This window comes from Falco biarmicus, chromosome 1 (assembly GCF_023638135.1).
Source record: "Falco biarmicus isolate bFalBia1 chromosome 1, bFalBia1.pri, whole genome shotgun sequence".
In the NCBI taxonomy this organism is placed as follows: Eukaryota; Metazoa; Chordata; class Aves; order Falconiformes; family Falconidae; genus Falco; species Falco biarmicus.
The window spans coordinates 68,874,857-68,902,119 of record NC_079288.1 but is presented as its reverse complement, the minus strand read 5'-3'; the positions used below and the strand labels follow the sequence as shown (position 1 = coordinate 68,902,119).

At 44.2% G+C, this 27,263-nt stretch overlaps 1 protein-coding gene across 6 annotated transcripts in view; it reads right to left on the bottom strand.

The window, feature by feature from the left end:
• Positions 1-27,263, bottom strand: part of LNX1 (ligand of numb-protein X 1) — an 83,227-nt gene that overhangs the window by 55,139 nt on the left and 825 nt on the right. For 2 of the 6 annotated variants that reach the window (XM_056332867.1, XM_056332876.1), the window contains exon 2: positions 12,627-13,109. In XM_056332867.1, the coding sequence (XP_056188842.1) occupies positions 12,627-12,991 (365 nt within the window). In that variant the 5' untranslated portion in view covers positions 12,992-13,109. Of the gene's footprint in view, positions 1-8,723; positions 9,135-12,626; positions 13,110-27,263 lie in introns of those variants that run through there. The other 4 variants (XM_056332896.1, XM_056332918.1, XM_056332886.1 and 1 more) reach the window with 3 other exon arrangements.

Sequence of the window (27,263 nt, the reverse complement as noted above, 5' to 3'; positions counted from 1 at the left end):
CCCAAATGTTTAAACCAGAACCAGTGGCAAGGCTCCCTTGGGAGCTGACAAGGGCAAGTCACAACCACCTCCTGGGATTCCCACTCCCACTGCAAAACCTGTTCGGGGAAGGACCGTGTTGCAACATGTGCTCTTCATACAGAGTGCTTATTTCTGTCTGTAATTTAGCCTCTTGGCAGGAGATAGATGCTCATACATATCGAGTGAAACAGCTTGCTTATCCATATCAACCTACACATCCTCATACTGTAGCACCAGCACAGTGTACTCTCTGCTTCCTGTGATCTCCTGTGGACCACAGAAAGATTTGGTTAATCATACCCATCACCTCACCATAAAAGTCTGCTCCATGAGGGACGTTTTCTGTCCTTTCATGCTGTTGAGTTATAAAATCCACAGGGGAAGGGGCCTCTGTGGATGCTCCTGTGAAACCATTTCACTATTCATTTTACATGGGAAGGAAGGTTAAAAAACAGTGGGGCATCACAGTGCTAACTGAATGTTAAAAATAACATATAACAGTAATGCTTATCACATATGGGAAGAGAAAAGAAAATACCTGAATTATGCTTTCAGAAATAGTATTGTCTGTTCTTAATAAAACACAGAACATAATGAGGTCATCAGTCTACTAATCGTACCAGTTCACTAAGTTCTGCAGAGGAGAGAGGAAAATATAATCCTTAGAGCATGTCAGATTCCCCTTGTCCTTTATTTAAGAGATTACTAAATTATTGAAATTCTACATTAAGAATATATTACACACTGTCTAGTGAATGATGGGACTGCAATGCATAATACAGAGATGTGTAAGCTTCCCAATAAGTGCATATGAAATTACTTTCCAACCTAAAACACCTGCTTCCTGGCAACTTGATTTCAAGAGATTTGAGGAGGGAAAAATAAATCTGAAAGTAATACATTGATGACTGAATTTTGTAGCTGAAATTTATACCACTAAAGACATCTTATTAATTAAGTTTATTTAGGTAAGCAATATGCAGAGAGTTAGTAGAAGAGCAAATAAAAAAAGAGCATGGCTCCAGCAACTGCAAATATCTTGCCTTATCCTGACTTCATGCCATGTGTCACAGTGGTGTCACAGAGCAAGACAGTTCCGTGAAGACAGAGGAGTGAATGGTGATTATTTCCTTCTCACCAGGTATCCATTATACTCAGCTCAGTGTCTGGATAAAAAGAAGAGGGAATGAATACCAAAGCAGATGCATTCAATGCTAGGTATGATCATTACCAACCTCATTGTCTGCCTGCACTGCTAAGAAGAACAAGACTTTATTGATAAAACTTGATAATGTTGCCAACAGAAATTCAAGAGAAAGAAGAAACTTCCTAGAAATATGGTTTGACTTGGCCACTGTTAGAGTCAGCCTCTTTCTTTCATGTCAGGAGGACATACTGTACAATGTGACAAAGTTATGGATGCTTCACAGTTCATTTTTTTGGTGTAAAAGTTGTACACTAGGTTGCTCCTGAACTTGCTTCAATCTATATTCAGAATCTGTTGTCAATTAATAAATTATATGAATGGATAAAGCATATTCCAGAGAGAGCCCAAGGATTCACTGGCTGAATTCAGTCTTCACCAGCTGCAACTTTGCTGAGGCCTAGGGGTGAATTCAGCTCTCTAAGATGTTTTAAAATAAAGTTCACATTCTTAATCCCAAAACAGGGTTCAGCTCCAAGCCAGGAATCCTTCAGTGGCAGTGGGATTTTAGCCATGACATATGGCATGTCATTGTCTACCAGATACCTCTACTGAGGTACCAGTTCAACTTAGAAAGACCAGCTTGGACCCCCTCTTCAAAGAGGAAGCCCCAGGCATCCACGTTTATGCTGTCACACAGGCTATGTTATTAGCCCAAATATTAGCTAAAACCTCTGCTTTTGTGCCCTGCACTGCTGGCACTCTCGTGCCCCCACTCACTGCATGGCTCAGGGTGGGCAGTTTGGACACACAGCCACATGCCAAAATGCAGAAAATCAGTTCTATCTCCTGATCAATAGCTCTGCTCATGGTGAAGGTCACAAAAAGCAGACAACTGCTCTATAGTCCAGGGACCCTGAAGGCACATTCCCCTGAAAGGTCAAGACTGTTACAAAAACCCAAGAGGACCCTCAGACCTACTACTCTGCTTCCCCACAGTGAAACAAGCTGTGTTGCAGCTGATCTCGGAACCAGTGCTTAGAGCCGGACTTAAGCTACGACAGGCACAAGAGCCCTGCAAGAGCAGTGTTCATCCTTGCATTGCAGGACAGCTCAGTTCTGCCAGATTTGTCAGAGAAATAGCTCAAGGAAAAATATCCTTGTCACGCTGCCAGTGCCAGTGCTAAACTAGGTTAATTGTCAGAGAGATGCAGAGGTCGGCCAAACTTGCAGCATACGGCCTGTGTGGCTTAATGTCAGACGAGAAATGAGATTCTGTTGCTTGTGAGTAACCACTGGTCTCCTGTAACTCCCATCATCTCACTCCTTCCTCCTATGCTGCCAGTGCCCCGGTGCTTTGCCCTCTCTGGTCTCCCTCCCAAAGTGGATTGCCCATTGTGAAGCAGTCTCCGAGTGGGATAAGGTTTGCTCCATCTGCGCTGCCGGTACATGGGCAAGGCACGTAAGCACACTTCTTCTGAGCAGCCTACACAAAAATCAGCCATAACTGAGACATAACTCATTCATGGAAAGAAACCTGTCTGCCAGCCAGAATTATTGCATTTCCTTTCCAGCTTGGCAGAGTTTCCCTTTTTTTGTGCTGGCTCAGGTCTTACTTTTGGCAACAAAATGTATTTGTTGAGATTGACACTGGCCAATGTCAGCCTTTTCCGAAGGTGTGAGAAGGCTCCAACCATGAGAAAACATTTCAGCAGAGTAAAAGGTTGAATTCTGATCTCAAGCGTGTGTAGGTGGCTGTGAATGGAGTAAAGGTGACTTTCATGCATGCACAAGTGAAGCAGGATCTTTCTCAAAGTATAACTGAAATACCAACTTTCATTACACACAAAATTCCCAGAAAAATCAACAAATTCTTAAAGGTCTCAAAGGGGTTTTGGTTTCTGGAGCTGTCCCTGACGAATTTATTTCTGCACCTAGAATCACAGTGCTGGGGAAAAAGATGCTAACCAGTGACACTTAGTCATACCATGAAAATGCAACACCTTGTAACCCAGGTTGTGGAGAACCAGGCAGGGTGAGGAAGTGGAGAAGGGTACTGTCCCTGGGAGAGGGTGGCAGAAGGTGTGGGAGAGATCCAGACCTCACCGTGCTGCTCAGGGGAAAACACTGCTTATTTGGCAGAGTGCAATTAGTCCTTGGTCAAAGAGTGACCGGCCCCTGAACCGTCAGAGTCGATAGGAAATGACTGCTTTCTGCTGCACTTCCTATGCTAGCAGCATAGCCCGTATCAAACACTCCTGAACGGAACACTAATGTATTTAGAAAGTTCAGTTTGGGCACCTCAATGCCGTGAGTTTAGACTACAACTACTCTGGTACTTCTAAGATAATACAGTATATTTGCAGTTCACCTACATGGGCTTCTGCCTGGGGGCTTTCGGGCCATACTTGTACTAAAATTTCAAGCTTTAATGTGCGGTTCTAAAGGCAGAAGAATGACAGAAGCAGGGTCACGCCACGAGAGAGGAGGAGAATAAACAAAGCTAGGGACCAAAGAAGCAGAGAACGGGAGTGGAAAAGCAAGCAAGAGGGCTGGTGGAGTGGGGTTGGACACAATACAGTGAGGGGACAAGCTGGGGAAGTGACACTAGCTGTTGCTGAGGATTTTGGGAAACATCTAAAATCTGAAGGAAAACCAAGTCCTTGGAGGATCTGCTGCTGTTGCAGAGACCCTGGGGAGAAACAAAGGGAGCCTGAGAGTGCCTGGTGCCTACTGCTCCCCTGCACCATTGTGCATGCTCAGCGATATCCAGACCAGAAGCTTTCCCAAAGAGGATACTGAAGACAGGAAGAGTCAGCAACCGAGAAGACTGTATTTCTTGTTTCCATGCAAGATTTCAGAGTTTGCCATGTTTCCACCCTGGTCACTTTGTGAAGCTGTAGCATAGGGGTGAAGCCAATGGGCAGCCTTTGATGCACTCATGCCTTTCTGCTTTAATTCACCTCAGTTCTACTTTTCCTGCGAGACATCCAACGCTAGTACGCTGGAAAAGACCCTTTACATATTATCTGAGTGTGCTTTGTCCGCGTTGTTTAATGTGGATATTCTTGACATTTCATTTATATTTTCATTGAAGAATCTTTCCATTCAAGCCTTGCTTTCCAACACTTTCAGATTTAATTAACCTCACAGCTTAACTCTGACACAGATTTCCATACAGGCTGCTCTGCACAGAGTAAGGAGGCCAACACATGGCTTTTGCAGTGGACTAACACACAAGCCCAAAAGGCACTCCAGGCTTACCAATTTTGTCACAAATACTGTGTGCTCTGCGCTCCCCAGCCTCCTTGCAGCTAATTTCACAAGGACAGAATTGAAGCCAGACACAAGCTTCCCCATCAAGCTGAACAGATATTAAAGAAATCAGCTGCACATTTAAACCCAGTGATGGAAGGGGGTCGGGAGGGTGCACCTAGTAGCTTGAACTAAATTGTTCTTATTGTAAAAAAGATGTGCCCAAGGACACTAGAACACAGCTGGCACTTGTGTCTCTTCTTTTTAAATTGAATTAACAGAGAAACTACATTTTACTGGCTATTCCAGCCCAAAATGCTGTTTTGAAATTTAAGAGAGTAGTTATCATATAAAAGTTATATAGGGAAACTTGAGCCAGTTAATTTGGTGAGATCCCTTTGACTGTTTCACATAAAACTCAAGAGAGGTAAGAAAAAAAGAAGTAATTTTTTTCATGAAGGAGTAGCTTGCAAATTTCACTCTAACAAACAATAGATTTAAAAAAAAATGCTTGATTCAGATCAGTGGGGTGGATCTAGCTGGTGGATTACCAGCAGTGACTAAGGCCAGGAGCTGTTTAATCCTTGGAGGGAAGCAGTGCCAGCAAGCGCGGCTGCCATGGGCTCCCCAGTGCTCGACCTGTGCCGAGCACACGCGATGCCTGGCACCCTCCCGGGCGCTCGCTCTGTCAGCACGGCATGTGCTGACGGGGGATTAAGTTGGAAACCACCCCATGCTTTCCACGTGACTGAGGTTCTCGGAGGGACAAGGTGAGGTTATTCATTGCTTAGTCTGGCAACTTGCTTCCCCTCATAATTTTATTTCTAAGTGGCTTATTCAACTCAAAGTGAAGAAAATCTTTCTTTTGAGAAATGCCCTGCTGCACAGGTCCTGCTTTGAAGTGAGAGGGGTAGCGATGGAGGCTGGCATCGCTTGGTGTGAGCAGTGCCACCAGGTCCTCAGCCCCAGGAGAACCTCCTGCAGTGGCCAGAGGCTGCCTCTCCATCCACACACCTTGTTTTTAACCAGCAAGAGTAACATACCCCGACTCAAAAGACACTTGGGCAAGTTTTGCTTTCTGACAATGTTTTAGGTAGGAAAGAAAGAGAGAAGATATCTCTTGAAGCAGCTTTACAGGGTTATAAAGCAAAAGGCATGTACCCTGGACTGGGGTCTCCTCAAGACCTGTGCAGACCCTTATGATGCTGAGAGCCATTGGCCTGGTGCAGCTACGACACCACCACCACACCCACCCCAGAGGTTCCTTGAAGGAGACGTCACAGATTTCTCTTGTCCTTCTGCCAGGTGTTTCCATGAGCTTCCCTTCAGGAGCTTACCATGGGCTGCTCTTCACAATTTGGCTAAGAGCAAGGACAAGAAGGACATCTGCGTGAAGATCTTTGTGAGGGCAAGGGAGGATTAACAGGCAAAGGCCAGGGAAGTGGTTTTGGTGCAGGGAAGAGTGTCAGGAGATATTTATTTGCTTTATTTATTTACTTGCTGAGAATACCTATAATTATCAGACTGCTAATTGGAAACTAAAAATAACAGCACCCAACAAGTGCCACTACAGCACATCCACACACTTCTCTTTCCTACGTGCATGGCACTCAGTTAAAGTGCAAAGGTCTGACACAGCCTTTCCCCAGCTTCATTTCTCCTCTTCAACTCTCCTAAAATCTCCTCTCTGTTTCTTAGATGGATTCCAGAGCCTGCATCTCCAGACGGGCTTTGGGCTATACTGTAATCCCTATTCCCCATGCTGCCCATTTCACACTTACGAAAAAAATGCCCTCAAACTAAAGCAATCCCCGCTCACCACTGCAACACAAATAACCTAACCTTTGTTTGAACAGGGTAGAAGGGAAGAGACAGACTGTATGAGTGGGACTGCAGTGCAAATCCCAGTGCCCTTACTATTGTGCCAGCACCAGTGACGGTGACCACATCTCCCATGGTCCTTCAACTCTTCCCTTACTGCTCACATCCCTGCTGGCCCCCTACTCCTCCTCAGCTAGTATCTCTGGTGGCTGCCAGCCAACAAAATAACGAGCCCTGACTGAGGCCAGTATTTGTACTGGCTAGCAACCAAAGATAGTGTGATAATAGAAAAAAAAAGTGTTTTCTGCCTACTATGGTCTAGTTTCGAGCAGTGGGGCAAGCCATTAGATATGCTACACATGGCAGTGGCTTTTCAGTTGCCTGTGGGGAAGGATTTACGAAGCTGCCTCTGTGGGGTTTGGAGCACAAAATGACTGGGGCAGTAAACTTGTGCCCCCAGGTGCCAGGCTGTCATCGACACCAGTGTCCAGGTTGTCTTACTCACAAAATTTTGCATGAAAAACCTCCTGCATGCAAGAGCCTGAGCAATCAAAGTAGCAACCTGTAGGTCATAACATTTGTATAAACTAATTAAACAGGACTGAAAACAATATTTCTCTTTTTCTTTCAACTGCTGCTGTTAGAGAGGACCTTGAACCATCCCACAGATTAATAATTCAGTGACTTGTGCGGCATCCAAAGGCACCAAATACATGTGGAGGAGGAGAAATTCCTGAAACAAGCTCAAACTGCCCCGGCGCCCTTTTGGTTTATGTCAGTCCCAGCAAATCCTGCTTCCCACTGCCCCAGCCAGAGATGGAGTGGTGCAGGAGCTCCTGAGCAGCAGCTGCCAGCACCAGGTAGCGTCCAGGGCTGGGCACGGGGAGGGGACATGCACCTCCCATTGCTGACAACCGAAGATGCACGTCCAAGCCCCAGCTTGCACCCACTCCGCTAAGAACGACTGCCGACATCCAGCAAGACTAACATCTCTGTGGGTTAGAAGGCTAAATAAATAAAGGACAACAGCTACTGTAAGTCGTAGCCCTTTACCCTGGGAGAATCAGTGAACCTGAATTCCCCAAGAAAAGCAAGTAGGCTGCGTCTGCGTCTGTGCTCTGATTAATCCCATCAGTTTGTTTTCCTGGAAACTAGATGTCCCAGATGCCATTGTTTCCATTATAAGTGTTCATCTGCTCTGTTTTGAGCTTGATTGCTCCTGTAGCCTGCTTGGCTTAACTGGGTTCTTTGTTTGTTTGTTTTAAATTAACATTCTTAAACAAAATGCCAGAAAATTAAGATGAGGGCATAGCTGCAACTCTCAACACCAGATTTGTTAAATGTTTAAAAACACTATGGCATACAGAAATCCTGAGCTGCTGTACACAGCGTGACTAAATTATTAATAGTTGCCATGCATATCACACAAGAATTTCAAAAGGGGACTTTGTGTTTCTGCAAAACACCACTATTTTTGTCAGACAGTAGAGGCAAAATCATTTGGAAATTAGTCTTATTGGTACTAATCACAACTGTTACTAAAACATTCTCACTTTAGGCACAATACAGTAATTTTTCATTTTTGAGCAGAACTAGCCATTTCATTCATTATCTCAAGGAAGATCTTAAGAGTTTTCAATTTGTTAAAATACAAACAAAACATAATTAATAAAAACATGCTGGAAAAAATATCTATTTCTAGTAATAAAAGCCGTATTAACTAGTACAATAACATTCAAGCACAAATTAAACTACTATCTTTTACAGATGGTACCACAAAATATTTGTTTTATGGGATGGAAAAATCAGCTATGGGGTTGTCTGAGGTGGTTTTTTTTAAAAAAACCATGAAGATACGTGAATGGATTGCTACATTTAAATTTGTGCTACAAAGAAAATAACATCCTGCTGTGGGCAAAAACAGAAATATGGGAATTTCTTTCCTGTCTCGAGTGAATTATTTCTGGTGAAAGGCTTCTCAGCGTTTTGCTATAGGCATGCAGCTTTACACACAGAACATTATGCATGTACACACAGAGAGTGCTCTACCAGGGGTGTCTGTCCTGATGCCCTCCTCTATGCCCAGCTCCCCTGCAAAGCTATTTATGGTAAAGAAAAAACACAGGCTCAGAAATGGAAACAAACCCACCAAACCCAACAACCACTGAAAACGTCGGCACAGAAAAGCAAGTTGATAAGGAAAAAGGCAGCTTCACACAGTATGTCTCAGCTGCTTCCAGAGCAGAAAGCAATGGGGATGTACTGCTATTATTAGCCCTCCGGATGGGAAGCAGCTAGTTCACAGCACGGTTTGAAGCTGTTGGCAAGACGTTGCAGGATTTTCTTCACACGTATGTGCACACACACAGACACACAGGCAGACAGACAGACCCCCCAAAACGCTTGTGGCGAGCCCCTTCCCGCCACTCCGGTGAGACAGACAGACAGAGAGCACGACACCGGCGCGACTGTGCGTACTCACAGCTCGGAGTACAAGAAGTGCAGGTTGCCCACATTGTCTATGTAGTTTGCAGGACTTAGCCAAGGTAGGACCAGTAACAGGAGAGCCTTCATTTTCAGTGCAGGACTGGCACTGCTGCTAGGTTTCCTCCTTCCCACTGTCTCTCTGTGCTGGTGGGACACACAACGTGAAGCTTTTGTGCCAGCCAAGCCCCTTCTAAGCAAGCCTTTCCATTTCAACGCAATGGTAGCACATTATGAATCAAGCTTAAATCCCTTAAACGAAGCTACACTGCAAAAATCATTGACCTGTAAGAGGATTACTCGATCTGACTCTCAGATGTGTAGATGTGAGGTTTTAGGGACAGCACAGCGTGGTTGGCGAGACAGTGACTTATGCTGCAGAGGAGAGCGATGCTCGGGGAAGAGACCTGCCTCCTGCAGGATTCAGAGTGGTTCTTCAGAGGCAGCTGGTACATTTACATCACTGCCCACAAGCAGATGGGTTACAAGCTAAACTGCATCACGGAAGGGTGTAGCTGTCTGACAAGGGGGGAAAAAAATGCCCCCCGTGGAGTTTTGAAGCAGGCGATATCAGAAGACCACACCTTTTTAAAGTAAAACACTGCAAAAGATCACAGCCAACTGCTGGTTGTTTGCCTCTCAGTCTGAATTCCCCAAATCCAGTCAGATGTTTTTGTGCAAACATAAATCATGTAATAATCCAAGGGCGTGTCTCTTCTCAAGCAGGTTTTGGTATTGTTGTGGGTTTTTTTTGAAGGTTGCAAGAGCAAACATTTTAAATGAGGATGCTTTCAGTGGACTGCTCCATAGTAACCGGCATTTAAAAAAAAAATAAAGTTCTCTCATCGATTACAAAGCATAAACCAGCAAACTCACCTTGTCCCATCAGTGACCTCAGGGGCTGGTCTGAGCCTGAAACATGCAAGAAATGTGAGGGCTTCTGACTGCCCTGTTCACTCTAGTGGAGCCCACTTTAATTTATTCACTGAGAACACAGATCACGTTCACTTGAGATTTTCAGATGGCTCTGAGCCATTTTTGCCACAGGCACAGGATTGTTTATGATTATTAATTTTTTTTATTTTTTTTTTATTAGCAAAGTCACACACTTTCTTTCCTCTCTATTGATTCACCGGAGTTAAAGAGAACAGCGTCAGCTCAGCCTGCTCACGCTGTGTCTGGGCATGCCATAGCACAATGCCCTCCTCCTCTCCTGCCCTGCCATGAGCTGGAGGTGGGATGGTGAGAGAAGTTTCTGCATTTCTGAGAATTAAATTAGGCAGAGGCATAAGGTACCTCTGGCGATAATTAATACTTTCCTAAAAAAAAAAAAAAAAAAAAGGCACTGCGCAGCCTCTGCAAGCACAAGGTTGCAGAAGTCCCCCTTTAGGGGTCACTCAGAAAGTTCCATCCAAATGCTTCCTTTGGGTGGGAATGCCCGTGAGGCTGTGCTCCCCGCTCCCTGGAAAGCTGAAACCTGCCCAGCAGCAAAGATTCCCCATTATTTCTCTGTCCTTTGGCCTTAAGGTAATTCAGCCCTCCAAACCAGCCTGAGGAAGAAAAATCCACGTTATGAGTGGCAAAGAAGGAACTAGCCAATCTATCTACACTGCCTTGTACTGCTCTACCTCAGAGGCTTTAGGGTTTGATGGGAAAAGAGACCCCTGCTCCATCTCCCCAGTCTCCTGCTGCCTGGGTTTGCAAAGCCAGGACTTGGTGGAGGGAGCTTGACGAGGGGAGGAGGGACAGCAAGAGGCTGTGAAAACATGCTACTAAGCCAATTTTTCCGACCCCTGTTTGGGGTCAGGCCAAGTGAGCCAGAGACATAGAATCTCAGAGGTCCTGAGGGGGAAAATCCAGGCCATGGACATTCAATAGTAAGTACCAGAATAAAACTTGCCAGGCTTTTACAGGACCAAATCATGGTTTACAACACTGCAATTCTGCAAGCTATGTATGTGAAGAGTACCTTTACCACTAACTTAAGGAGGAGAAACCAAGACACTGATAGGACTTGTGTATGTCCATGTAGGAGAGCTGACACTAGAAACCAGGAATGATGCTAGTTGTGTGGCTTCTATGTAAAAAAAAATATTTCAATTTGCTTACTTATTGTGTCATGGTTTTTTCCTACTATATTTATGGCCACAGCACCATCATCTCAAAAAATTAAGACAAAAAGGAGGATCTAAGATACGTTAAAGTCAGCTGTATGTATAAGCAAAGGGAAGGGGTATTTGCACCAGGGGCTCAAGATTTTGTGGTTGGAATCTGTAGAGAAACATAATCTCAGTGACCGCAGCTCACGGCAGACTGTCAGTCCCTTTACCTACATTACTATTGATATTAGTATTTGAAGCCCATCAGAGAAGTAGTGACCAAAGGCAGAAAATTAAAAGTAACTTTGCTAAGTTTTCCCCTTAGCAGCAGAAAGCTAACCTTGCAGAGCATGGCTGGCCTGGGCTGGAGGCTACTGCCACCACCTCTTACGCCATGACGCATGAGACAGCAGCACCCTCAACAGGGAAAGCCAGGTGCAGAACTGGGTGGACCAAGGACACCTAAATCCACAAACACCAAACCTGCAGCATGCGAAAAGTGGGCTCCTGAGCTTTGCAAGGGCTCAAGAAAGCCTTTGCTCATGTTTTTTTTCAGCTTTAGCAATGCAAAACGGTCACATTTTTTGGTTGGATAACCACCATAACTTCAGTGAATATCTTCAGTAAATAAATCCCTCATGAGAATTCAGGTGCTTCAGGAAATGAGGTCTCCGGTTCAAATGGGGACATGTTTGAATGGCAGGCTGCAGAGCCATTTCCAGTTACAAGCTTCAAGACCATGAAGCCTGCAGCCATGTGAACACACCTTGGTCCTCCAGCTCACCAGCCTGCTGACCAAGGGATGCTCTGACCCTCAGCATTGCCATGTCTGTGCAGGAATATGCCCCCACCAGCAGTCTGGAGCCCTGTGCTGGTCACCCAGGGCTTCCTCCACAACACACACGCAGGAGCACACACCTAGGAACACGACTCATACCTGCAGCCCACAGGGGAAGTCATTCAGATACCAGCCACAAAAAAGCATCTCTTAGACCCCATCTCTCCTTAAAACCAAGGTGCTGTTACCTGGACTATGCCAAAGCATTTGTCTGCCATCAGAAACCACAGCCCAAATGTATCTCTTTACTCTTCTGCCTTCCTTCCAAAAGGCAGAAGACGCAAAACAAAAGCAACAGTACGTGCAAAACAGAGGATCATTCATCATCAGTTCTCTCCTCGCAGAGGAACCAAACTGGTCCCTGAAGGGGTCTTTCCCAGAGCCAGAAGAGAGGGTGTCCTGGCCACCAGAAAAGGTAAGCCTGGAGGGGGAGTCCAGCCAGGGCCTCGCCAAGCTCAGCGGTGCAGTACACTGGGTAAGCGCTCACCTAGAGGAAGGGAGTGCTCAGCTCCAAAGACCAATACCAAACTGGAGTATTTTCTGCTCTACTTCTCATATAGGTCATTTGCGATTCAAAAAAGGATTGAAGAAAAGGCAATTATAAAACCCTTAATGTGCTACTAAAATATTTATGATAGCTCAGCTTCCCAAAACTCACAGATCTCTTTGGATGACCGAATACACACTCCCATTATGCAGCTAACCACAAAGTACCCACCCAGAACTGCTAATGATAGCATGAAGTACCTTGAATGTATTTGATTCTAAAAAAAAGAATGAGATATTGTCACATAAATGGACTAAATTCAGCTCTAAATTAATGATACTGTAGATGTTCATTGGGAGTGAAATCAATGAATCTTTCTTTACATTAACTGTCTATTTTAATCAGCATTTAATTGAAGATATTTTTTCCTTTTCCTAAGAAAAATAGCGAAAAAAAGGTCTATCAACCACAACTTACTGGGTTTGGAAATGTTGTTCGAGGTGACCGCGTTGCATGACCTCTGAGCAGTGTTCTGTGAAAGGGCAGCTAACCATTAGCTTGTCCAGGAGGTTATTCACTAGTATGCTGGACTTCCTGCACGTCTGGAGAATCACAAGCTTGCGGTCCATGGGGCAGAAGTCTTTTTCCACGAGGAAGTTCGTAAGGCAGGCTGTGCAGAAGGTGTGACCACAAAGCGTGTCTAACGGCTGAAGCAAAGGTTGCAGGCAAATGTGGCATATCAGATCATCATCTACTTCTTCGGTGTAGCTGTACAAGTGGTTTTCTTCTGGTAAATGCGCTTGGCCACAGGTGACACAGAGTGGCGGGGAGCTATCCTCCATTTCTTCTTCTTTCTGGCTTGTAATCAGAATTGATGCAATTCAAAAGAGGGCAGACGGGAATACCCAGCCTGTTCTCTATTCATGAGAGCCACAGCAGGGCTTGTGTATACCATCAGGTCTGCGGGGAAAAAAGCCAAAGGGTTATGATCTGGATTGTTTTATCTTATCATACTTACAGTGTGTACCCAGATATGAAGCACTCTAGCAGGTATTAGGGAAGAATTGCACCTTTGGGGTGGGAGTGCAGAAAGAAAGGGGCAGAAAAAGGGGTTAACTCCAGGGTTTTTTCTCTTAAATCTAGCTTCATTTACACAATTACACTCGTTGTAAAGAAAGCTATGAAATAGGGAGAACTACTACACACATTTAACGGTTGAAACCCTTAAATTAGCACATAATTTCAGTTCCGGTCAGCTGATTTTATGGTCACATTACTTCTGCTGGGAAAGCAGCATCATGTGTAGGCAAACATTGCCAGACTGTGTGCAGAAATATAGGTAAGAATAATGGTTACTGCGCAAGCTGCCTGCTCAGCACAGCAAGGGCAAGAAGCCACTTCACCTAACACACACAAGCATACAGACACTGTACACACCGCCAGCGGGAGGACAATTGGGTCATGAGGATTTAGAGCCTGGGACCATCTAGACTGTCCTTGTTCCACAGCAGCAATGGACTCTGCATTCCAAGCCTGTATGCTTGTACCGCCACGGCACTGCTCTGGATGCCTCAAGTCAAGCAGTTATAACCATCTGCACCATCATAAAGCAGTTCAAAACTTCATTTTACTTCCCAAAGCACTAAATACCTCACGTGCCGAAGTGAAGTCCACAACACGATGCCAAGTACTGTATCACTCAAAATTAGGCCTATTCCCTTCATAATTTTTTATTACAGAACCTCAGTATGGCCCAAAACTACAGATCCAATTAGCTCTGGCCAGAGCACCTGCCTGCTGGTATAACTGTGTGGGTGGCAGCAAAACTGGAGAGTAATTTGTAGTTTTTACTTGATGTACCCTGACTGCTCATTGGACTACTTATGTCTCATTACATCTATGTTTATTTTGATATACCGCTTTGGAAATAAACATGAAAATATAAAATATGCAATGGCCTAATTACTACTTTTGCTTGAAAATGTAAATCTTACTTGCTGTTCTGCTGTAAGACTGTACCTTTCCTTCCAGCTTGACTTAATTTGCTGAGACAATGTGTCAGCCTCAGACACCCATGTTTGAGGGCAAATGAGGGAAAGAATAAGAAAAAAATATCTGACTATGACACAGCACGTTTTCATATGAAATAAAACCTAATTTTTATGCAAAGCTCATAGGCTTTAAACCTGAGAAATTAAACTTTACCGTGGCAGGGTTTTTCTGGCATAAAGGTAAAATGATAGCCCCGTTAACTCTAACCAGATGCTTAAATGTCAGACATTCACTTTAATGCTTTGCTAGATCCTATTCTTATGTAGCAATTATGTTAAGTGGCTGTATAATAATATTTTTTGCTTGCAAGACTAAATTCTGCATAAGCTCCATCTCATGATTAGCAGTAGCTTCATTTGAATTAAAATCATCGCCTACTAGAATTCTTGCAAATATTTAAACTACTTTATACTGTGGCAAATATTTCCTTTTGTAAAAATATTTACCAGAGCTTTATGAACAGCTCTTTGTGAAGAAATGAACATCTTTCTACAGTGCAGAAAAGAACTCTACCTGCTATCTTAATACAGGAATCAAACCCAGTGTTACTCGGTTCTACTAAAGTGACATACAGCAAAATGAAATGAGAAAAGATGATCCTGAGGCTGAGGTGGGAACTGTTTGGGCACTGCAAGTGGCTCCTGGTAGGTAGCTCTTAGCCAGCTTCTCGATGAAGTACGGTGGCTGCGAGCTGGTATGTTATCTACCAGTTGCTGTCTTTTGCAGAGGGAGAGGGAGAGCATTTAACTGATCTCCACATCCCTCACTCATCGAGAGTCAAGAGGGCAGCTTGCAAGAATGGCAATAAACAGCTTGGGAATTTGTGGGATTGTGGCTTCAAAAATAGCCATTAAATGTATTAGAAATCAATAAAGCACAACAGAAATAGCATTGCTTTAGAAACTTTGTTTTTTCCTACATTTTTAAATGCACCTGGGGCAATCAGGGAAGCTGGCAATATCATGCTGTTTCTCCACTGTCCTGCCATGTCCTTCTGTACCAGCACACACCAGTAGACCCATGTGAGTGCACAGGGAGAGCCAACTCCAACATTTTGTTGCCTCATGGATGTTCTCAAGGACAGAAATTCTTGCTTCCTGCTGGCAGGAGACAACACATGGCTCCCATCAGTGAACCTGTTGAAAGCCGGACCCAAAGCCCTGCTCTGAGACAGGAACAGGAGCACAGGCATCTGTATGGGCCCCTCCCAGCCTCATGTCCCACCCCTGGAAGTACCACTCCTCTGCTCCCACCTGTACAACACATCAACTCCCCTGATAAAAATTAAGGTACAACTGGAAATAGTGCTACAGCTCCAAAGTAGCTACAAGTATTTCTGCAATGACAACAGAGAAAGAGAGGTGTTGCTGCCCTAAGGCCACGCTGTGCTGCAGCAAAAATTACGAGAGAAGACCCAGCAGACACAAAGCCAGACTGTCGTGGCCACATTATGGATAATCTTTATGAACCTGAGATGATACTAATGCATTGCTAGTGAAAAAGTGCAGATGCGGGGCACTCTACCTAATTTTACAATGCTTACATAAATTACAAATACTTGCTACAGCACAAGGAAACAAAAACATCCATGTTAATTAGTAACAGACATTGAACTTTTAGAAGGACTTAATTCAAGTCCTAGTGCCTCTATTACTTAGAAAATTTAGACTAGATAATGAAATAAATTGGGGGTGGGGGGTGGGATGGACAGGGAATCTATCAGCCTCTTCTGGCTAATCTGGTCCATGTTCATCCACGATGAACCTTCTCAAATTGCTGGACATATCAGGCAATGAAACGATCGCTGCCTGTCTTTGGGAGGTGATTATACCACCAAAGGAGTTAGCGTGGAGTGTGTGCAGTGGAGTTGTCACACACATTCAGAGGCAGACACTGCGTGCAACGTTTGCAGCCATTTGTATTTATGACATTTATGTGCTGCCATAAAAAGCTACATGATTAGTTTCATGTCCTTTTAGGAAGCTTAAAGCCTCGGATCCTCTTGAACAATGTAGAAGAGAGGCAGAGGGGGATTTAAAATTGAGCTGCTGATCACCAGGGCGTATTTCTACTTCTTCTATTAACAATGAATAATAAAATACACTTTGAACAAAGAACCCTGTACAGGTAGATGGTAAACCACTGCTGATTGAAAAAAGGCAATTATTACCCAGCCGAATGGCTCTTCTTCAAGGCCCGTGCTTGAGGGAGAAGGGAAGGGAGTGGGGAAGAATCCTACTTCCATTTGCAGTCAGTGTCAACAGCTCTGGCAACCTCAGCAAGGCAAGGATGTCACCTTGGCAGCCTCACAGCTGGCTTACACCAAGAGCTGTATTGACAGGAACCGGCTGCTGCATGGATGATTGGCAGGAGGAGCCGTTAGAGGTGGTGGTGGTGCCATAGCACAAGAAGACAACACCAGCCTTTGCTGCTGTGCAAGAAGTTTTCAACAACTCAGGTCCCAGATTTAGCATAATTGTACAGTGCCTAGCACAGCTTGGCTTAGATAAATAAAATTAAATACAGATTTGTAGGAATCTCACAGTGTTGTGACACTGCAGTAAATCAAGCTCCAGTCCAAAACAGAAACCTGAAGCACAGGAATATGGTGCAAAAGGTGAAGGAAGAACACTGTGGACCTAGATATCCACATTGCCAAGCTTTCAGCCACAAGCTGGAATGAGAATGGTCACATCAGGGCACGAAACAACCCTCAGGGCTGTGACCACAGTGAAAGCCAGTATCATGGTAACACAATTTTAAAAGAAGTTACCCGACAGACTGCACCGATTTGAAGGAGTCTGCATCTTCACTCCTTAGGAATTTGCAGCCACCGGAGAAGCATTTAAGAGAATAACAAAACAAACCCATACAAAAACCACAGGCAGTAAACACGTGGAGTAGGTAGAGAGAATGCTTTTCATCTCCTTGCACAGCCAAGTCCCATCCCAATGAAGCATTTAACCAACCTTAAGCTTAAATCCTGACTTACCATCCCAGTTACACTGGCAGCAGTGTAGCAGGAGGAGGGCTTGCTGACAGAGCGGCAAAGCCCCACTGCCTTCGCCCAGCCACACTGTCAAATATTAACCCAGCAGTCTGGGAGGCTACACTTGGAAGTAGTGTGGCACAGAATGGAAGAAGCTTCAGGCAGCAAAAAATGAGTAACTGAGGCTGAAAGAGAAAGAATTAAGTGATGAAAGATAGTGAGGAAGCGGCTAACAGGAAGGGGAAAATAGATGCCTAAAGGCCAGAGAAACAGTGACACGGAGCCTGGGAGGACATCAATTGGCTAAAATCACAAATTGTTAAGGACAAGCCAGTGAACAGTGTCATTGGAAAACAGATGAGTGACACAGATAAACTGCAAAACAAGTAGGGGTTTTGCTCTGTAGCTCCAGTAGCTCTGAAGTAGCATGGCTTGGGGATAATGAAATCCTCAGTCAAGGGAAAGGGTGGCCAGCATGTGAAGGCGAAATGGATTCTCAACAGTACAGTAAGATCGCCAAATATTAGCTGGTTTTGTTTTATATTTGGTTTGGGTTTCTTTCTGTGTATTTAAGTAACACATTTTATTAATGTTTTATTTTTGAACTCTAAGCGTGGGCATAACAAATCCTATATCTGGTGATTAAAAAGGGGATGCCTTTTCATGCTCTGTTTCTCTGCTGCACAACGCCGTAGGAGGCAGCAACACTACTGACAGCGCTGTCATGCTCCTCTTAGCTGGACTGTGATAACGAAGTTGTGCTACTTTCTTCCTCCAGCCCCTGCATGGGCTGTTATCTCCTGCAAATGCACATCTCTACATGAGCCACCGCCATCCTTTTACAGGGTTCGGCATGGCACTGTATGGCCAAAGGGACCGGTCTGCATGTTAGGAAACTGCTCGGTGACAGCAGCATCGCCAGCTGCCAAATTGAAGCTCCTTATTCTTCCAGAGATGCTTTTACCTGGCCTTCCTTTCACCACATGAGCGGTGAACATGCTGTAGCCAACATCTGCCTTCCTTGATACTCAACTTGTGTTACTGAGACCCTGGAGATTGCTGTCTTGATTGTTAAAAAATACCCACATAAAATTGCTAGGAGCCTCGGCACCTTCCACAGTCACAGAATTCACTCTTTAAGAAGCCTCAGCCCAGATGCCAGTGGCTAGCCGCGGGCAGGTCGGGAGACATGGGCATTGTCCCCATCTAGTGGCTCGCCCACACCGGGGAGAAGAGTGGAGCAGAGGTCCCTCCCTCACTCAAGCAGCTGCACAAACCCCTCAGGTTATACAGGATTAGGTGTGATTATACTCAGGGGAGCATAGCCCTTACTACTCCTGTGAGAATCCAGGTTACAAGACTACCTATTTCATATTCAGGGTTTTATATCAAGGCACCGGGTTGAATGCTTATACAAAACTATTTGCCATTAGTTAGAGAAATTTTAATGCTGTTTTAATTTTATTTTTTTTTTTATCCAGCTGTCTTAACTGGCGGCAGGCCTCTCGGCTTTCCCATTACTGTGTTTTGTACCATTAACTACTTCTCTCCAACTGAAAATTTTATAGATTACACTGACTTTACTGTTCAAGGTAGTACTTATTTTGGAGGCCACTGGGCAAGCCTGTTTGTTTCAGAATACCAGACAACAGTTGTGGAAAACATTAGAGAGTGACCCATACTCCAATAATACATATTATAGAGTATTTCACATCCAAAAAATGGTGAGTCATGTTCCAAAGATCTGGTTTAAAAATATCATATAATAATTTGCACCAACCTTGGCATAGCTGCACTAAAGGCCAAAGAACTGAGTCAGCCTACCCATACTAGAAACTTTGTTCAAAGGAAGGTTATAAAACACTAAGATGCCTAAAACCCTATCATCACACCTTAGGACCAGCATTTGTCCTATGTATATCTTTCTCTTTTTTTCCCCTCCCCCCCCCCCCCCTTATTTTTAAATCTGTTCTACCTATAGAAAAGTCACAACATTTTATTTCTGTCTGAGGTGTAATCAGTAGTAGACTCTCCAACGGAGATTTGTTACGGGCAGACGTGTGAGGTATACCTGCTGGTAAAAAGTCAGTAGCTGGAGAGGAGCTGGGGATCCCAGAGACACCGATACAGCAGACAAGAATTCAGCTTGACTTTTAAGGTTATAGGAAAAACTATTAGAACTAACTCTTAGAGGACAATAATTGTATTTAAAGGTTCAGCACATCAGACAGACAGAAAGTCTCTGAGACAACAAACAGGAGCTCAAAAACCTCTCTGCTGCCTGGCTTCAGCTTTAAGACAGCTGGTTTTTCAAAGCTGTTATTATTAGTCAAAAAGTCCTTCTCAGAGCTTGTAACAATCTAAGCGCTTTCCAGAGCCTTTAGTGATGAAAGGCATTTCCAGCTGAATAGAAAAATCCAACAGTACAGTACAGTAGGTGAATAACCCCAACTTTTTAAGTTGTAGCTCAAGCTGTGAAACCTAGCAGAAATGTCATACTGTGCCTGCGTGCACAATAACTTCAAAAACCAGAACCAGATTGTTTGAAAAAAACATTTTTCTCTGTGGCTCATGCTGGAATTTACAGAATAAACCAATGTTGGAAAAATTTTTTTGTTGTGGAATTATGTATCTGAAACGTCTGTTAGGAATGTATGGAAATATATTCCGCTTTTTCGTCTGTGTCTCTCTCACACGCCCACGCAAACCTGAATTGCTCTTTCTGATGATTTCATGGATACAAAACTTTACTCAGCATGCTAAAATGAAAAAATTCCACCCAGAAGTAATTTGAGACTATTAGGAACAGCTGGACAAGATTGAGGTGAAGAGAAGATCTGAATAAGAGAATGTGTATCCGCCGGTTAACTTACCCACATCACAAGGAACACATCCTATGAATGAACTCACCTTAGCAGAAGGCAGTATTTCTGAAAAGACTTGTTGCTGGCATGCCTCTAGTTGTCAAATACTATGCTGGCTGAGGTAATAATTTCCATTTCTTGTTTTTTTCAAAGTTCAGTAAACTCAGACTTGGACCGACAGCTTATGCCAGAACTACAAGCTGACTCCAAGTGCGAAGACGAGTTGTAGCAAAATGGGCAGGCTGCGAGTAACTGCTTCCCAAAGGCACACAGTCTACCTGCTCAAAGGAAGTCAATCATGTGGCCGAAGCAAGGCTCTTGAGCAATTATGATTGACTCCTAAAGGGCTTCCTAAACGTGTGCTCATCCTAATTGACATAATAAATGCCATCGACGTTTCACATACTAAATTATAAAATTGCATGGCGAGTTATGTAACGAAAGGTGCATTACCACTCTGATTTGGCTGATTGCTCCGGCTGGCTTTGGCAAGGCTGGCAGCCTCACAAATACCACAAGCTTGCTTTCAGCCATTTGACCAAATGACAAAACTGTTTGTGTGTGGCTGGACAGCCACGTGCCCCAGCTGCCTTTCAAGATGCTGGTGGCTAGGAATAGGTACAACAGTCCATGCAAACTGCATGAGGGAGTGCATCCCCAGTCCTTGCTCCAGGTGCGCCTGGTGTGTCTCTGCAATGGGGAATGCCTGTCTGCCAATCCTCCTCTTGTGTTTCGGAGCAAGGAAACATGGGCCTGCAGACCACTGTGGAGTTATGGGATGTTCCAGCGAGCTGGCCCTCAATCCAGACAGCCTAGCCCCCAGGCACATATGGTCCCACAGTGGGTACACCGGAACAGTGAGACATTACACAAAAACCTTGCTGCAACAGAGTAAAGTGCAAACCTGGAAAAAAAAGCATTTGCTTTAAAGTAAATAAAATAAATCAAATAAAATGCTCTGCACCTTCAACGTGAATTTGGTTCCTCATATTAACTCCATGACACTGCTTCTACCCTGTTTCCTGAAGAAACAGGACAGTATGGTGCTTTTTTTTTCTCTCTCTGATCTTTTTGTTCACCCCTGCTCTATTGCTCCCCAGTACCTTTTGGATCCATTTTTCAGTTTCAGTCCACTCTAACAGAATGGCACAAGCCTCCACATATATTAAATTACCACAATTACCATGATAATAGGTGCCTGGGTAAGAGAGAGAAAAAAATTAATGTTCCCACAAAAGGTGAGGCTGCAGGCTGAACCCAAGCCATACTGCACATCAGCAAAGACAGGCAGGAAAAAGGAACTATGCATAGCCAGCCCTCAAGAAAAACTAATGCTGGAGCTACACCATATTAGACAAAGCCACAGAGAAATAGTATTCACTAATTCTGCTCACTGAATCCCAATATGTAATCCAAAAAGCTTGTTCTCCTTCCCTTCCCCACATACAGCTTCCATGCCTTACCACACGCAGCAGGACAGGCACTGAGATGGCCCATACCATCAACAGAGGTACTTCCCTGAACAAAAAGGTTTATCCCTAGGCATGTCCCTTCCTTTCTGATTTCCTAATGAGTGGATGCAACTTCTTACCACGTTCCCAAGGTCAAATGTACCCAGCCTCTTTAAGAAGAGCAAGATACCCCTTCCTCCACCATGCATTGTTCAGCTACTCTCCGAGGTGGCCTAGCAGAAAGAGCATAGCAAAAGTCCCCATGACCCTGGTCCGTCAGGTGAAAAAATGACCCTCAATGTGACGACAAGCTGCTGCCAGTATGCAAAGGTAAGGGCCTGTGGGGTACTAGTGAGCAGGGAAAAGGGGTTGATCATACTTGGGGTAGATGTAAGGCATGGATGGATGGTGGCACCCTGGCTGCCAGTGGTGCTCATTTAGTCTCAGAGAAGACTTTCTCGTCCCAGTTAAAAAGTTTTGCTCACCATGCTTTGAAGACTGTGTCCTCAGACAGCAGGTAAGTACCCTTGTTGACTTCCTGATCTGTGGAACTAAGAACATTTACCAAAAAAACCCCAACCAAACCCACCACAGCACCCTCTAATATGCTTTAAAGTAGCTTTTATCTCTTTTGTGGCACAAACTCTGTTGTGGTTTTGCAGGATGACATTTACTTTAATAATGATGAAGAATGGCCTGGCCAACTCACTTGCAGCTTTGTGACATGCGAGTGGCTCAGCCAGCGCAAATGCATCCTGAAAGCACCTCTTACACCCCCGTTAGATGTTTGCTCTGCACAAACAACGCAACACAAAACCACTGCAAGAGCTACATCTGCATGAACAACCTGGCATGCATGCAGGCCACGTGTCCTCTGTGCGGGCCTGCCCTACTTTAAAATAACGACACAATAGGCAGAGCGAAATGCATGGGAATCTGAAAATCTTAATTTAATACAGCTTCACAGTAAGTCTTAATCTCTCTTTGCAATCCTTTCCCAGGGCCCCAAGTGGGTCAGCAGGGCAGGCAGGCGATGCTACCTCTCTGTCTCCTCAGTGCCAGGGGAGGGAAGAGCTGCTGAAGAGGGAACAAAAGGGCAAGGGCAAAAGAACCATGGGGGACTTCTCCCCCAGCGGACATTAAAACCTTACACTTCACCTTGCCCTCCCACAGCCACGGTGCCTGCCACCCCCGGACCACATAGCATCTTCTCACATGTGACCACGAGATAAAATTTAATAACTACAAAGTGCAGAACATGTGATGGATAACCCTGCTAATAACACATAATAAAGTAAGCCGTGCTTTAATTACACTGTGCCTTTACAACTGCTCCTCTGATCCAGGAGTCTCTTTAATGCTTGACAAACTACTTAATGAGTTCTCACAACACCCTGTGGGGACCTTTTTTAGGAGCAGCCTGCAGCTTGGTTAGGTGGGCAGGGCGAGGGGCAGCTGGCTGCTCCCATGCCATGGGGCTGGGCTCCCGTGATGCCAATGCCCAGCCTTCATCACAAGAGTCCTGGTGCAGCTGTGTGGCCACAGAGACACTCTCAGACCTGATCTGAGGGAAAGCCCTCACAAACTCTTAACTTCTAGGTCTGCGTCCTCTGCTTTAGAAACATGTACCCACAGAGGGACAACAGCAACTTACAGCAGCTAGCTCACCAGTTTGACTTGCCTAAGCAGTAGCAGCAAATGCTTTAGGTAAAACCTCTGGTCCATTGCACCCAATGGCAAAAGTAAGTAGATTCAATGGAGCAAAGATTTAATCACCTGTATCTCAATTCTACTTATAGTTCTCCAGTACTATAATTTATATATAATTATTACTAGACACAATTATAGATATAATCTAATTATAAAAGTTATTATGATTAAAATCTCTAATTTAAGTTATAGGTCTCTAAATGTCTATAACTTACATTACATCTGTATCTTACTGTTTCTTCCTCCTGCCACTTGGATCCACAAAAATCAACTGAATAAACACGTTCTAATCAGAAAAAGCAGTCCCTCTTGAAGAACTCCACGAAACAGTGACACTCTGCTCTTTAAAATAACGCAATCAAAAAGCATTCCCTGCCACCCCGTCCCAGGGTGACAGCTGCTGGGCCCTAGTCCCATTCAGGAACCTGGAAAAAGGAGGACACAAGCCCGGGCAGGGTAGTCAACAAGTAAATTTCAGCATTTTAGGAGTGTGGTAGAGCCCAGAGGCAGCCCCCTAAATAATGGGTAGACACACAATATGCAGCTGGAAACAGAAATTTCAGGGGACAAGGGGAAGAAGTTTGGATGATCTTGCAGGCATTTTGCAATGCTGCGTGCTGAATTTCACATTTAAGAAAAATGCACTGTTTGAAAGAGGGAAACATATCACACACTGGAGAGGCTGAATCCAGCAGCCCAACTACCGTGGTCTGGCTACTGGTTTTCTGCTGTTAAGGTTGGTTACTTTTCGGGTCTTGAACAGAGAGCATACTGTCTTTCATGCAGTTATCTCTTTTATGAAGTAGTGCTGACAGTGCCCATTTATGTCTGGTGATAGTCATTATTTCTCATTTGGGAGTGAGCTCTATGCTAGAGCTTATAACTGACTTCCAAATGGAAAGGACTGGAGAAACATGGGAGTATTCGACCAGGACTGGAAGCAGCTCTCTAGCTAAAGCTGTGAAACAGTTTCTGTTCCAGGGCATATTTTTGTAGCAGGATAATGACTAAGATCCCTGTCCGACAAGTGTCTCAGCAAATACATTTTGTTTATTATAGTGACCAAGCCCTCAGCTACCAAAACACATCCTCTAGAGCCTGGTTCTGCCCTCATCTACTCAGTGCTGGGAAACAACATCCCTGAGGATGGTACTACTCACTGGATTTGATTCATCACTGCTTTAATTGGGGCTTTGTGGGAACTCCCGGATAAAGTCCACTGCTAATTAACATGTGTGTGCTGCTGAAGGCCTTGTAACATTCTCCTTAAAATGAAGAGGCTTACTAAGGTTTTGTCAGTCAGGACACGCGAGTGACACCAGCCTGGGAAAGATAGCTAAGTCAGTGGCTGAATTAATATCTGCTTCCAGAACCTGTTCGTGGGTGTGGAGACCAATTGTTTGCTGCTTAATCCCATGATGAGAAACCAATTAGGAATTACGTGCTCAAACTGTTCCTGCTTCCTGCATCCTTCCATGCTGTCAGATGTGATCTGTTGCATGCAGGCAGGCAAAGGGATTTTTTAATTCTTTGAAATTCCTTCTACAAGCTATAGCTATTTCAGTGCCTCAGACTCTTTTTGACTGGATCTAAACTGCTGTACTCTTTTGAAATCACAGCAGTATAATCAGTTAACTCCTCAGACTGAAACTACAAAAGCCCAAAGCTATGCTACAGGATACTTTCCAGCACCAAGATCTACTTGCAAAATCCTGTGTGAACAAATACTGATAAATATATGGCATAAAGAGCTACAAACAAAAATCAGCTTTGAAGGAGAACAGCAAACAAAGTAACAGCATCACCTATTGTTTTTAACATCAGCATCTCAACAGTAGCTATACCACATAGCTGCAAGGCACAGAAAGCAAAAAACTAGGGCAAAAAGTGAACTAGAATTATATCCTAAATACAATAAGAATTTACCTGCTTTCAAACAAGCCACTTTCTGAAAAGATGCATGAGAAGTTGCCCTCATGCCTTAATAAGAAATTACTAGCACATGTAAACCATCATTCTATTAAGGCTCTTTGTTTTAGTAAGAAAGTTGCAGGTGTATTAAAGTAAAACTGGAAAACTGAGGCAAGGGTTGCCAGGAGCTGCTAGACCTGCTGGAGGTTTCAGGGTGTTTAGCTCCTTGATTTCCGTGTAAAGGAGTTACTGTTGTTTACTCAGAGGGATGACGACAGTACGCAGTTGCAGGCAGTTTTATGCGACAGGAGCTGCCAACTAACTGTTACCTGAACATTTACCAAAGGTGAAAGTTTCTGCTTCCATGTTGAGTTCTCTCAAATCACATGATTCAGATAATGATCTTTTTTACAGATTCAGCTTGAGCCTTTGGGGATAGCCTCGGAAAGATCAACAGCACCTTTGCACATCCCAGTTCCTAGGAGCAGAAATTCCAGTGGAAGAACAGGACGTGCACTGCAAACCAGTACCAAGTCAGGCAGATTTGCATGATACCAGTGCCTGGCTGTTTTAACCAGAGATGTGCCTCATTTAGCTCCCCAAAAGGCTCTGGCCACGGAGTCCCTCAAAACCAGCTGCAGGCTCCATTTGGTGCCGTGGTGAGAGGAGGCAGGCAGGCCAAGCACAGCACCCAGCCGCGCAGGCAGGACTGACAGCTTCAGAAATACTGGACTGCTTCCCTCCAGCAGCCAGTGTGGAGGAGACTGGCTGCATTTAAAAGCCTTTACTAATTTACCTTCCTGCTGGAAACAGCGTTGCTTGATTTCCTGGTTTGCAGCAAAATGAAGCTAATCTATCATCTCGTCCTGCGTGCAAGATTTATTTGAGTTTTGCAAAAGAAAAGCTATGCTGGGGGAAGACGTCAGTGCTTTCAAACTTCTTCCAAAAGACAATTCAATTTTTGCTTCTGATGGACAATTGCAACCCAGAGCCAGGAACATTCATTCCTCTTTCCAACTCTGTGCTACAATGAAGTCCTGGTGTAGTTAATGCCCAAACACATGGGCTTGGAACAGCCTTCCAAAAAGCAGAACTCATGTGAATGAAAGGGAGCGCACTTGTACAGGGCCATGAACAAGTAAGAGCAACCAGCAGCAGGAGAGAGAATATTTTCAGGTGGCAAGAGAAAGATAACAAGACAAGCTTCCCCACATTGATTCAATTTATAGTTTTGGAAAATATACATAGGCTCTGAGGTTTTGGGTGGAAGAATATAAAATAGCAACTTAGTAACAGCTTACTCCCTTAAGAGGAATTTTCAGTCTCGGGAAAATAGATAGGAGAATTGAGGATACAACTCCTCAGGAGGCAGCAGCTTTCCAAATATCTGATGGTGAATCCTGGCTTTTATTTACAGATCAGCATTTGTGCTTTTCCATTGACAGCAGGTGATAGACAGTGCTGTTTCAATTAAGTGGTGGATCTGCCTTGATATTTTTCTGCATAAACGTCAACGAGCAAATGAAAAGTGCTTTGGAGGGTGGGATGAACAGGGAACTCTGTTTCTATGGAAGACTGTGGGAAAACAAGTGCCTTGTGTAGTGCTCGGTAAAGTCACCTAAGGTATTTTTGCTTTTCCTGCTGTTGGAGGAACACTTTCTTAGTCATCAGGCACCTGGTGGAAGCATGAAGTAGAAGCCTAATATGCACGCCTTTCCTGTTTTTTATGTTTTTGCTTGGTAGATATCAGAGCAGCTGAGAGCTTGATGCAAGCAGTCCTTCCCTAGTCAATAAATACAGCCCAAAGCATTCTCAGCTTTAAACATTCGGACGGGCCCTGCTGACTTCTGTATTTAGATCTCTTGTCTACCAAGTATATACTTCAACGTGTGAGGACGTCCACGTAACCTCATTGCAGCCCCGGGTTCTGTGTTAGCACGTCCGCATATACATGTACACATATGAATAATCAGGCTCATTTGTAGAAAAGAAACTTATGAGAGGTTATGTGTATCCATACATATTCCCAGGTTTGCAACCATTGCATATATCTGTACTGAATTACAAGACCATCTGAGTTAAGAACTGAGTATAAATTTAAGTGGAGGATAACATGAGCTAAAGATAAAAACTAAAC